At 49.9% G+C, this 13,346-nt stretch overlaps 1 protein-coding gene across 1 annotated transcript in view; it reads left to right on the top strand.

Moving 5' to 3' along the window:
* The window catches only part of COL5A1 (collagen type V alpha 1 chain), a 135,672-nt gene that overhangs the window by 64,768 nt on the left and 57,558 nt on the right, over positions 1–13,346 (top strand). Inside the window, exons 10-18 of the mRNA XM_038156249.1 lie at positions 194–235; positions 454–516; positions 5,473–5,547; positions 7,044–7,136; positions 9,660–9,716; positions 10,311–10,364; positions 10,953–11,006; positions 12,392–12,445; positions 13,288–13,341. Of these exons, the coding sequence (XP_038012177.1) occupies positions 194–235; positions 454–516; positions 5,473–5,547; positions 7,044–7,136; positions 9,660–9,716; positions 10,311–10,364; positions 10,953–11,006; positions 12,392–12,445; positions 13,288–13,341 (546 nt within the window). The remainder of the gene's footprint in view (positions 1–193; positions 236–453; positions 517–5,472; positions 5,548–7,043; positions 7,137–9,659; positions 9,717–10,310; positions 10,365–10,952; positions 11,007–12,391; positions 12,446–13,287; positions 13,342–13,346) is intronic.

The following is a 13,346-nucleotide window of genomic DNA, read 5'->3' on the forward strand; positions in this document are numbered from 1 at the left end:
TGGCTTTTCCATGATCCTCTGCACCTCTGGGAGAAGTCATCCAGAGGGAGAGCAAAGCCTCCACTCTGGGATGTCTCCATGCAGCAGCAAGAGCTGAAATATTTAAGAACAGATCAAGCACTGGGCATTTCCCTGTGGACAAAACGACTTTGAGGATGTGTCTAATCCCTTTTTTTTCCTTCCTCTTGCTCAGGGAATGCTGGTGGAAGGCCCCCCTGGTCCTGAAGGCCCAGCAGTAAGTGGCATTTTCCCCCTGCTCCTGGGGTGGGATGCTGTCCCTGGGCTCTGTTGCTCCCATCTGCCACGCACGTGCACAGAGAGAGCTTTGGGGTGGATTTTGTGGTGCAAAAATAAACAGAGAGCTTTTCCTGCTGCTTGTAGAAATCTGCTACAAATAATAACACATTTTCGTGGCTTAGGTTTTGGTTTTTTTTCACTCCTTTTCTCTGCCAGGGCCTTCCAGGACCTCCAGGACCAACTGGACCCGTGGGCTTAATGGGTGACCCAGGGGAGAGGGTGAGTGCCCGTGGTTTTCTCCTCTTTGCTGGAGTGTTGGGCGGGTTGGTGTGGGCACAGTGGGGCTGTGGGGTATCCCTGGAGCCTTAAAATCCTGTTAAAATCCTGTTAAAATCCCGTTCATCCTGTGAGAGCAGCTCCCAAAGGAGTTCATGATGGGACAGGGGCAGGGCAGATTCCTGAGGTGCCGGGGCATTCCCATGGCACTGTCCCCAACCTGGGCACTGTGTTTGTTTTAGCTCAGGTTCTTTGTTGCCTCCTTGGTCCCTGGGGCTTGGCTGGAGCCCTGTGGCTGCTGCACTCCCCTCTTCCCCTGGAGCAGTGCTGGGAAGACCCTCCCCTGCTTTGCTGCTGCTGTGTTTACTGAGGGAGCAGAAATCACATTTCTGGTGCCTGGGACATGATTGAGGACGTTTCTGGTGCCTGTGCTCCATCGATCTCTGCCTGCCAGCTCAGAAAGTCAATCCAGACTCAGCCTGGGGGGGCTCCTGGGCCTGGCTTAACCCTTGTGGCACTGCAGTGCTGCCCAGCACTGGGAGCTCTGCAGCCTGGATTCACAGAGGGTGGGCGAGCTGGGCATGGTTTGCATCTCTCAGTGGTCCAGGGCAAGCCCCAAAAATCCTTATTTCTGAATATTTCCAGGGTGCTGCTTTTCCCTATGGCTTCATCCTTTCTTGGTTTGCATCTCTCAGTGGTCCAGGGCAAGCCCTAAAAATCCTCATTTGGCTTCTGGGTATTTCCAGGGTGCTGCTTTTCCCTGTGGCCTCATCCCTGTCACGGTTTGCATCTCTCAGTGGTCCAGGGCAAGCCCCAATAATCTTTATTTCTGAATATTGCCAGGGTGCTGCTTTTCCCTGTGGCCTCATCCCAGTCTTGCTTGTCTCCATCCTGTGGTGCCCAGCTCTCCCTTCTCCTCCTGCATTCCTGGCAGGCTGGATGCTGGCCCTGGGGACAGGGGACACTCCTTCTGTCACTCGTCCAGGCAGATGCAGATATTTGCTGGCCAAGCTGCTGTGGCACAGCCCTGCAGAGCCAAGCAGCAGCAGCAGCAGCAGCAGCACTCTGTGCCCAGTGAGAGGAATCATTTGCATTCCAGCACAGGCTGCACATGCTGCTCCTGCCAGTGTCCAGAACAGAGTGTAAGCAGCACAGGCTGATGAACTCACAGGAGCTGCAACTGTATTAAAAGCCTCCTTCTCAATTAGAGCAGCTCCTCTTTTAATTTGTTTATTATTAACCCTGAGAGTGTAGCTCATGAATTTACATGACCTTTCCCGGTGTACAGTGAGGAACATTCCCTCTGCCTGCATCTGATAAAGAGATTTTTTATCTGCTGTCAGGCAGGTGCAATGAATTAACAGCCCAACAATAGTCAGCTCTGTTAATATTGGCCAACACTCGTTTAGCTCTGGTTTATTCATTGTAAAAAAAAAAAAGAAAGAGCTTTATTTATTTAAAGCTTCTTCCACGATCAGGAGGCACAGAGGAGTTTGTGTCAGCAGCAGAGCTGAGGAGCAGCCTGGATGTGGGAGGTTCCAGAGGGCTCAGGATGCTTTGGGATGACTTAGGCAGCTTTCCTGGAGCAGTGGGAAGAAGGAAATATGGCACTGAGGGGAGCAGAGAGCTGTTCCACGGGGGCTCCAGACTGGCAGGAAGGAAGTGGGAAAATGTGTTGTTTTGAAGGGGGTGAGCTGCAGCATTAGAGCAAACTGCAGCTCCCTCACCCACCCCGCTGCTTGTTTGGAAATTCGGGTGTCTGGGTGCTCTGGGGGGGGGCTCATCACAAAATATCTTCCCCTTCCAAAGCCATCAGTCGTTGAATCCCAAGGGAATTACTCCCCTGAGCCCAGTTCTGACCCTCTGAAGTGCAACAGGATCCCTAAAAAGGATCCCTAAAAATCCTGATTTGGCTTCTGAGTGCTTCCAGGGTGCTGCTTTTCCCAGCTGCTCCCTTAACTAGGAGACCCCCAAAACTGCCAGAAACATCTCCTATTATGTAATTTTTCTGACCAGGGCTGAAAAACAACCAGGGAGTGTCACCACGACATTTGTATGAAAATCCTTTGCTAGGATTTTCTTCTCCTGAGAAGCTGAGGAGCCTCAGGAAAAAAAAAAAAAAATATATATATATATATAAACAATAACTATCTGCTGCTGTGGAGTGCAACAGGTGCATCTCTGGTTGGTCCATATTAAATGTTTCTACTTAATAACCCATCAAGGATGCAGCTAAATCAAACTCTAGTCAGTCACAAGACTTTGTTACTCATTCTTTTCTATTCCTGTCCAACCTTCTGATGAATCCTTTCTCCCTGTTCTTCTAGTGTAATTTTAATACAGCATTTTTAACGTAATAGATATCACAAAATAATCAATCAAACCTTCTAAAACATAGAATCAACATTCTCATCTGTTCCCTCATCCTGAAACCCCTGCAAACACCACCACAAGGGAGAGAGAGACACTTGGTGAATGCTGAGGCTGAGCACTGCTGGTGCCACACAGACACCCCCAGGCTCCAGCTGAACCCCCCGTGGCAATGTTAGCCCAGGGTTTGCTCTCAGCGTGGCATTTCAGGGCGCTGCAAAAGATGCAAGTTGAAGTCCCCATCTATTACCGTGGGTCTTCTGGGCATTTAGGACTTGGTGAAGGGAAGGAGAGATCTTGACTCCATTTCAGAAGGCTGGTTTATTATATTATGATATATATTACATTAAAAAAACCACACTATAACTGTACTACAAAGAACAGAGAGCAAGATTCATCAGAAGGCAAGACAGGAATAGAAAGGAATGAATAACAAAGTTCTGTGACTCCCAGAGAGCCCGAGAGCTGCTGCCTCCTGGATTGGCCACCAAGCAGAAACAACCCACATGGACCAACCGAGGAAGCACCTGCTGCATCCCACAGCAGCAGATCACAAACTGTTTACACTTGAAGCTGAGGCCCTTCAGCTTCTCAGGAGAAGAAAATCCTAGCAAAGGGATTTTCATAAAATATCACAACCACACCCATCCATCCCTGGCTGCTGTATATCAGCAAATCCCCATTTCCATCAGGAGAGCCGCGCAGATTTACACCCAGACCCTGGCAGGCTGCATTTCTTCCAGGCACTCATGAATTTAAATTTCCAAAGTGCTTTATGGGCTTGCATTTCATTGCCCACCCCCCCACCCTCTGCTGGTCCATTCCACCAGGAAAAGACCTCCCACACCCAGCCTGAAACAAAAAGAGGCATTTATGGATAAAAGCACTGCATCAACACTTGTCAGGAGAGATAAACAAGCTCAGTCTGCTCCATCACAGGCAGGGCTGGAGTTATAGGAGGAGAGGGAGAGAAAAGGAAATTTATCATTTAAAGCAAGCCTGGCCTAAATGATTTGTGCCATTTCTGCTCCAACAGAAGGGTCTGGGATGGGATCTCAGTGGGGTCGAGGGCTCTGGTCTGGGCCAGGCTGAGCAAACTGTGGATGTCCAGCCTTCCTGGAGAAAAGGATGTGCTGGAGAGTTCTGCAGCCCCCCCGGGCACTGCTGGGATTTTCCCCGGTGTTTTTCTGCTGATACAGCCCTGGGAGCAGCGTTGTTACTCCAGGCTGGTCATGGTGCCCTGTCCTTGTGGGGCTGGGGACAGGGCCAGCCCAGCTGGGGACATGGGGACACCAGAGCCCTGGCCAGGCTGGGCAGGGGCAGCTCCTCACCCCCAGCAGGGCTGGGCTCTGATTTATGCTGGAAACTTCAGCCTGAGTGGTTTGGGGTTTTTTTTCAGGGGAGGGAATTGTTGGACATGGAAGAAGAGGGAGCAGAGAGATGTGGGGTGGGGAGATCTTGCTGGAAGGGTGTGGGGCAAGGATAAAGCACCAAATCTTTTGGTTTGGTGGTCTGTTGGGTTGTTTTATTAAAATATTCTGATTTTTAGGCACTTTGTTACCTATTTGTCTTTCCCACCTTTATCCCCCTCATTTGTGGGGTGGCCTTAGGACTCTCTGGCTTTTTGGTGTCCCCGTGCCTGAGATTTGTGGCAGAGTTTTGTATTTACATTTTTTTCTGGGGTCTGAACAGGCTGCAGGCAAGTTGAGGAGAGCGAGAACAACAAAAAAGTTCTCTGCTTGCCCTTCCAAGAGAGTAAATTCCCTATAAATTGATTCACAGTTGGTGTTTCCTAACTGAAGGAGTAGCCAAGTCCTCAATCCCAACCTGCTGGCCACAAAAGGAGCACTGGGGCTTTTCTTGGCCTTGCTGGGATGTGGTCAAATCCCTGTTGCCTTAAACTGCTGTGAAAATCCCAATTAGCCACACACATTGATGTCACCCTCATTTGCATATGGGATCGGTGGAATGAGGAGGAAATCTGGGTTAACCTCAACTTTTTGCCAGGGGAAATTGGCCATATTTGATTCTTTATGGCTTCATCAATAGATCTGTGACTGCCCACTGGTTGCTTTAGTGCCAGTTAAAGATCCTCCTCTCTGTGGAGATCTGTGGATTTGGGCTGATTTCCAGCCCCTGACAGGATCACTCCACCGGAGGTGGAAGGAGCCTCAAAGGACTAAAACAACACAATTTTTTTTAAAAAGAGAGAAAACTAAAATGGCCCAGCTGATTGAACGCGTGCAGGAATGAATTTATCTCCCTCCATTTCTCTCTCACTGAGTTAGGAAGTTTCATCTATTTTGGGGTTTTTTTTTAATAGGTTTTAACAGATCCAACTCTAAACATTGGTTCTGTTATCTTGGAGCATGGCAGGGACTTGGGTTGCTCCAAAACTGCACGAGGCAGACCCTGGAAATAGCAGGGGCAGGATGGGAGAGGAGGGATTTTAGAAAATTGAAGAGAAATTGGGATTCCCACCAACTCAGTTCCTGTCATGACAATATCCTGATGTAACCACAGCTGTTAATGTATGGACGGAACCAAAATGGTATTTTAGAAGTTTATTTTAATTTCTTCCTCTTTCAGGGCCCACCTGGACGCCCAGGTCTCCCAGGAGCAGATGGATTGCCAGGACCACCAGGGACAATGCTTATGCTGCCTGTGAGTACAAACAGAACTGAAAAAGGGTTAAAATGAGTCCGATTTCTTGGGTTTGCTGCCGTTTAATGCCCCTTCTTGCAGAAATCTCCCATCTCCTTTACCTCAAGGACATGTTTTCTTTGAGATAAAAATGGATCTGGATGGTTCCGGTTGGGAATTGACTTTTTGCAAAGCACTGGAGCTCCTTCACTAGTCAAAAGCAAGTCAAGAATTTCCAGAAATGATGGATAATGATAAAAATCGTGGAATATCCCAAGGTGGAAGGGACCCACCAGGATTATTGAGTGCTCTGCACAGGACAAGCCCAGAAATCCCAGCCTGTGCCTGAGAGCATTGTCCCAACATTTCTTGAATTCTGAAGAAGCTGCGGTGTTTCTGACTGGGCAGAGAGAGATAAACCCATGAAGAAACAACTGGAGACACCTCCAAGAGCCAAATTTCCAGGCAGAACCCCCTGTCCCATACTCAGGAACCTCTAACACCTCTTCAAAGCGCCAAATTTCCAATCACCTGAACTAATCCACCTCTTTTAATGACCAGTGGTTATTTTATGTTGTTCTCCTCCTCCACAAAGCCAGCAGGTCCCAAATCAGCCTTCTTGGTCCTGGGACACTGAAGAAATGTCTTTTTTGGTGTGAGGCAAGCAGCTGCTGGAAATAACCACTCGGGCACCAGAGGGAAGGAGTTTTTAGGCAAAAACCTCAGCTCATTGTCCAGCCTGGGGAGGTTCCTGGCAGGAGCCTGGGCCAGGAGCTCCACGTGGAGCTTTGCTGGCTACCACACCTCGGTTGTTGGCCACTCCGGGAGCCAGCCATGGGCCTGGGAATTGCATTTCTTCACATTTCCCTGCCAGGCTCGTGTGGTCACACACCTAAAGCCAGCTGAGGTGAAACAGAGGTGACAGAGGTGTCCAAGGAGTTTCTTCCAGACACCAGGCCTGTCCTTCCTGCAAAACCTCCCAGCTAAGGCAGGAGCAAGCCAAGGAAAGGGGGGCTGGAAGGAAATATTAAACTCCTTCTATTTCAAAGCTGGGGAAATAAAACATCAATATTCGGGGGGTTTTTGAGTGCTGAAGGCTCCTGGCTGGAACAGCAGCCCCAAAGTGTGGTGTTTGCACAAAGTGCCACGCTCCAGCAGCTCAGCTTTGTCCAGAGCTGCACAAACACCCTGAGACAAGCCCTGGGCACCAGGGAATGCCAGCCCTGGGAGAGCAGGGATGCCAGCCCTGGGAGAGCCCGTGCTGGTGCTGGATGTGGTGTGGGAGGTCCCCAAGGCCACAATCCCCCTCATTGTTGCCACCCCGAGCTGGCAGCGCGCGCGAGGCGCTCCCGTGGCGGCCCTGAGCCGGCGACCCGAGGGCACTGGGGTTCCTGGGGTGGGCTGGGAGGGCTGGGATGGGCTCAGGGCAGTCGTGCTGAACGGAGCTGCTCAGGCTCGGGCTGGGGAGGCCGCGGGGACAGAGTTGTGACCTGCTTTGTCCACCTTGTTCCCACCAGTTCCGCTTCAGCGGCGGAGGAGATGCTGGCTCCAAAGGACCCATGGTGTCAGCCCAGGAGGCACAAGCCCAGGCTATCCTGCAGCAGGCCAGGGTGAGTGCTGCCAGCTGGGAGTGCCTGCCATGGCTCTCAGCAGCTGCCTGCCAAAGCAGAACAAACCTCTCACACCTCACGGTCACATCTCCGTGACCGCGCTCGTCCCCAGTGCTGCTGGAGAAACCTCTCACCTGCCACGGGGTTGCACCTGCATGATTTGGGTTTTTATGAACAACCAGCTGATGGAAAGCTGGCTTTAATTTCCTGCAGACCTCTGGCAGACGCGCTGGCTTCGGTGTATTTGTATTTTGAGGGTCCCTATGAGCAGCTGGGGGCTGTTCTCAAAGCATTTTCTTGTTTTCGTATGGTTTTCCCCCCAGTAAACCCTTATAATGAAACCTGTGTCACAGATGGAAGCTGCTCCCAGAATCTCAACAGGCAGATTTGTAATTTCACGCATTTATTTGGGAATACATGGTGACCATCCCTGGAACATTTCTTTCCTTGGATGGCCTTATTGATTGATGTCCAGATCATCCCTGGCTCGCTGGTGAAACAAGACTGGCACATTCCCAGAACAGCTCCTGCTCCCTGCCTGGATGGACACCTCAGTGGGAAAGGCTTTGCACTCATCTCTTCAAAATAAAACTGCATTTTTAGCCAGTGGAGCTCTGAAATTGCTCTCCCCTGGGTGCTCGCGGGAGCTTTCCTGAGGCTGATGTTAACAACCAGAGATGCAGAAGGAGCTGGGGGAAGGCCACAGTCCCCACACTGCTCTGTTTGCCCCAAAGGGACCAAATTCTGCTGCAAACACACCCCTGCCATGAAGGAGAACGTTTTTTAGGGTTGCAGTTCCCAAAGGGGATGCAGCTTTGGGGCTGTTTTATTTGGGGGCAGCTCCGGAGCCCACATCTGGCTGCGGCTGGGATGTGCGGTTGGAGCTGCTTTGTCACTCTGAGCTGTCTGCAGATTTTAACACTTATTTTTGGGGGGTAAAATAAGCTAAAAACTCGATTCATTTCACCTCTATATGGGATAAAATCAATTGGGATCTCCCCCCATGGGTGGCACCTGGCCCTGGTGGGTTTTTAACGAGGTGTTTGCCTTTAGCTGGGAATTTTCTGCTTTCCATCCTTTTCCAAAAGAATTTGATTTTTCACAGATTCAGGCAGAGTCCTGATCTCCCAGCCACTGCATTTTCCTGTCCATTAACCTTGTGCTGCCAATAATATCCTGGATTATGTTCCTGGTGTTACCTTGTCAGTATTAATTTCCAGCCTGCCCAGCGTTTTTCCATCAGCATTTTATTTTCCTGGGAAATAGAGGGTTTGACCTGAGAAACGTTTCATGAGAAGCATCTGCTTTCTGCAACTCTCTGCTTTTGTTCTTTTTTTTTTCGTTCTACCTGCTGAATATTGTGATTTACCAAAAAATAAATAACCTCCCTCCCCTCATTCAAAGTCCCCTTTCTAGTTAAATTTTCATCTTTGGGGGAAAAAAAATTAAAACCCAAATAAATCCTGGGTAACTTTTGGACTATGGATGAAAAGCTGAATATTTCTAGAAAGGACAAAAATCGATTTTTTTTCGTGAACTTCAACATTTTGGCCGAAAACCATGATGCAGAAAGGGAAAATAATGTCATTTTTGTAAGGAACCCAGAATATGACAGGATTGGAAAACAGGGTCCTGCAGCAAGCGTAACCTTTTCCTATTTTGGGTTTGCTTTTCTCGTTATCGTGGCTGTTAATTGCATTATTAGGTTGATTTATCCCCTTAAAATTTGGCTTTCATTAGGCACTGAATGTTGTTGCAGCCAGCAGTGGTTCACAGCGTCTCCCTTTTAATGGGGTGTTGTAAAAAGATGCCACAGAACCCAGCATTTGTGCAATATTTCTGCCGTTCCGAGCTCAGTCACTGGGTAGATTTTAATTACTGGAGTACACAGATAATTACAACTCTTTGGAAGTGTTGGATTGTCACGAGGGAACAAATTGTCTGAGGGATGTTTTAAAGCATGGCCCAGCTCCATTTCCCACCATGGAAATTACTGGGTTGATGCACGGTTAACACGACTCCTTAATTACGGAGCTAAAAGCCCCCTGTGTTCGGTTTGAATTGGAGGATGTTAACCAAAGGGGAAAAAAAAGGGGGAAATTCCTCTAAAATTGAACCACCAGGACAATAAAGAAAAAATTTCTCTTCAGCTGAAGTGGGGTTATAAATATTTATGTCCTCTCAGCAGATTCATGGCCAGTCCAGGGGCTTTCATAGAATTACAGAATGGTTTGGGATGGGAGGGAGCTTAAAACCCATCTCATTCCAAGCCCTTCCATGGGCAGGGACACCTTCCATGACCCCAGGTGGCTCCAAGTGTCCCAGCCTGGCCTTGGACGCTGCCAGGGATCCAGGGGCAGCAAACCTGGGCAAGGAGAAGATGTGTGCCCATTGTGGGTGGGACTGGAATTCCCTGGGGAGGTGGACGTTGCTCCAGGGGCTTGTGGGTGTGGAGAGAGCTGTGGCTGGTGGCTCGGTGGTGGCTTTGTCACAAGGTGAGCCGAGTTTGTCGTTCTGTTGCAGCTGGCACTGAGGGGACCAGCGGGACCCATGGGCCTGACGGGGCGGCCGGGCCCCATGGTGAGTGGGGGAACTGGGGAGGGAACTGGGGAGGGATGGAATTGGGGAGATGGAAATGGTGGGATGGAATTGGTGGGGTGGAATTGGGGAGATGGAATTGGGGAGGGATGGAATTGGGGGGTGGAAATGGTGGGATGGAATAAGGGGGGTGGAAATGGGGGATGGAATTAGTGGGATGGAATGGGGAGATGGAATTGGGGGGATGGAATTGGGGAGATGGAAATGGTGGGATGGAATTGGGGGGGTGGAAATGGGGGATGGAATTAGTGGGATGGAGATGGGGAGATGGAATTGGGGGATGGAATTGGGGAGATGGAACTGGGGAGTGATGGAACTGGTGAGGATGAAGCAGGGGAGTGCTGGAACTGGGGGGGATGGAGATGGGGAATGATGGAGATGGTGAAGGTAGAACTGGGGGATGCTGGAATTAGTGTGGATGGAACTGAGGAGGATGGAGCTTGTGAGGATGGAGCCAACCCAGCTGATCCAGCTCCCTGTGGGCTCTGGATTCATGAATGGCTTTTCCTTAATGTGAAATCTTCTTCTCTGGCTCTCTCGAGGAAAAAGATAATAAATCCTTTTCTCTGTCCCAAGGGACCCCCGGGCAGTGGAGGACTGAAGGGAGAAGCTGGAGAAATGGGGCCTCAGGTGAGTGTGGAACTGGGGGGAGCTGCAGAAACGAAGGGTGGAGCAGCCAGTCCTGCCTGAGAGGCTGTTGGGAAGCAGGGATTCAGTCACCCCGTGCCAGCTGGGAGCAGGAAGCTGTGGGAACACGTGTTTGGCATGGAAATGTCCCTCCAAGTGTCTGAATGCAGGCTCTGGACGGGGTTTGAAGCCAGCAGTGTAAAACTCTGCAGCTCCCTTCCTGGAAGAACACCCATGGAGGAGTCCTGTACATAAAGGATAATCTGAAGTGTGGAGAATTCACTAATGCTCAGGATATTGTTCTTCCAAGCCTTAAATCCTGCACTGAGGGAAAGTTCCCATTTTCTGATGGCATGGAAAGTGATTTATGGGATGCATCTCCGCCACCTGCTTGCAAATTTATTCCCCATGGATAAACACCTACAATTCCTGCCTGGAGATGCCCAGCCCTGACCCTTCCCTGTGTGTTTGGAAGCACAGGCTCTGCTCCAGGGATTCATTTTGGAGCCCTGGTGGCCCTGAGAGCCCCAGCAAGGTCTGCTCGTGGTCCCTTCAGGTGACATTTCTTCCTCTCTCCTTGATTCCTTGCAGGGTCCACGAGGCATCCAAGGTCCTCCCGGTCCTGCAGGGAAGCCAGGCCGCAGGGTGAGTGTCCTGGCAGCTGTGCTGAGCAGGCAGGAGCTGCAATTCCTGCTGGAAGCTGCTCCTGCTGCCAAACAATTCCTCTGCAGCGAGGGCGTGGCACAAGAGCCGGCTGGCGGCCAGGCTGCGCTCGGCCATCCTGGAGGACACAAACCAGGACGGGAGAGAAAATCTGGGAGGGTACAAATCAGGATGGGAGTGAAATCTGGGAATGCACAAGGATGGGAGTTAAAATCTGGGAGGACACCAGGATGGGAGTTAAAATCTTGGAGGAGAGAAGGATGGGAGTTAAAATCTGGGAGGAGAGAAGGATGGGAGTTGAAATTTGGGAGGACACAAATGAGGAGGAGAGTTAAAGTTTGGGAGGACAGAAATCAGGATGGGAGTTAAAATTTGGGAGGAAACACATGAGGAGGAGAGTTAAAGTTTGGGAGGACAGAGATCAGGATGGGATTTAAAATTTGGGAGGACAGAAACAAGGATGTGAGTTAAAATCTGGGACACAAATGAGGAGGAGAGTTAAAATTTGGGAGGACAGAAATCAGGATGGGAGTTAAAATTTGGGAGGACAGAAACAAGGACAAGAGTTAAAATTTGGGACACAAATGAGAACGGGAGTTGAAATCTGGGAGGACACACATGAGGAGGAGAGTTAAAATTTGGGAGGGTGAAAATGAGGATGGGAGTTGAAAACTGGGAGGACAGAAATGAGGAAGAGAGTTAAAATCTGGGAGGACAGAAACCAGGGTGGGAATTAAAATCTGGGAGGGCACAAAGAAGAATGGGAGGTGAAATCTGAACAGTGTGGGGGAATTTAAAGCTGCACTCTTTTATCCTGGGGTTTTTTGGCTCCCTGATGTTGGGGTTGTAGCTGCACAAATGCTTTGAACTGGCTTGGAGTCCCCACTCCTGGCAGTGTGTGAGGAGAATCCAGTCCCAGGAAGGGATCAGGCGTAAATCCTGCTCTGTTTCCACCCCTAATTCTGGTTTTTATTTCACACCACCCTCTGGCTCACCGTGACTCAACTTGCCAGAGGAAGGAACGAGCGAGTCTTGTGTGTGACCCGCTTCTGCCTTCCTGGAAGCAGAAACTCTCATTGCAATTTGCAGCCATCATCATTAGCATCTCTTAAAATGTGCTGGGAGATCATTTTTTCACATCAACCCAACGCCATGGCCCATGCAGTGGAGTGGCTTCGCTGCCATTCGTCTCCCACCTCTCATCAGCCCCAGGACGTGGCTTCAAACACAGAGCAGGGATTTTCCCCTCGCCAGGAGAAGCTGCCTGACTTAACTAAACCCTCTCTCTGGCTTAACTAAACCCTGCCTCAGCCCCACTTGGCCCTGTGGTTCTGTGTTGGATTTGACCTTGGTGTTGTCTGTTGCAGGGACGAGCTGGCAGTGACGGTGCCCGGGGGATGCCAGGCCAGACAGGACCAAAGGTAGTGCCAGGTTTTTATGGATTTTGGGGAATCTGCACCTTCTCTTCAGCAGGAACGAGCTGAGGGAGCCATGGAGAAGGAGCCCAGCTTGCCTGGAGGAGGTGGTGAGCTGCTCCAGAGGCTCCTGTGAAGGCACGGAAGTGAAGAGAGGGAAGTTGAACACACTCCTGGAAGGCAGAATAGCAATTTTCCCATTTTCTTTTCCTGTTCCTTTAATGCCACTTTTTTAAACTGCTGGGTGAGATATGCTGCAGCTGTAGAACAAATACTTCAGAATCCCAATTACAAAAAACAAACACGAACAAGTGGCTGGAAAGCCTCTAGAGTAGAGCCACCAAAAAACCACCTCTCAACCAGGTGAGGAAATGGAGGCGTGGTGAGGAATTTTAATCCCCCCCATAATTTTTTTTTTTTTTTAATTATTGGAGACAAAATCCCATCATTCTGCTGGAATTGTCAAGCAGGGAAGAAGCTGCTGTGCTGGAAATGCAACGCAGGGAGAGTTTGCCTCTCAGGGAATGGTGCCTTGGAATGTTTAAGCACTTTATTATGGAGATTTTTTTTAAGGCTGCAGGAGATGGGGGAAGAAAGGGAGAGCACAAATCATTTACCCAGCAAAGTGCTGCGATGAGCCTGTCCCTCCACAGAGGGGCTGCCAGGCACGGAAGGGATGGAAACCAGCTCTGGTGGAAGGTGAAGGCTGAATGGCTGAGGGAGAAAATCCATCCCTCCTTGCCACAGAAAGGAAATAAACGGGAAGGGTACTCACAGACAGCTGGGAATGTGTTTTAACTGGGTTTTAAACTGGTTTAAAATGTGTTTTAAACTGGTTTTGCTTTCAGGGTGACCGAGGCTTTGATGGCTTGGCTGGTTTGCCTGGTGAGAAGGGGAACAGAGTAAG

This window comes from Motacilla alba, chromosome 17 (assembly GCF_015832195.1).
Source record: "Motacilla alba alba isolate MOTALB_02 chromosome 17, Motacilla_alba_V1.0_pri, whole genome shotgun sequence".
Lineage (NCBI taxonomy): Eukaryota > Metazoa > Chordata > Aves > Passeriformes > Motacillidae > Motacilla > Motacilla alba.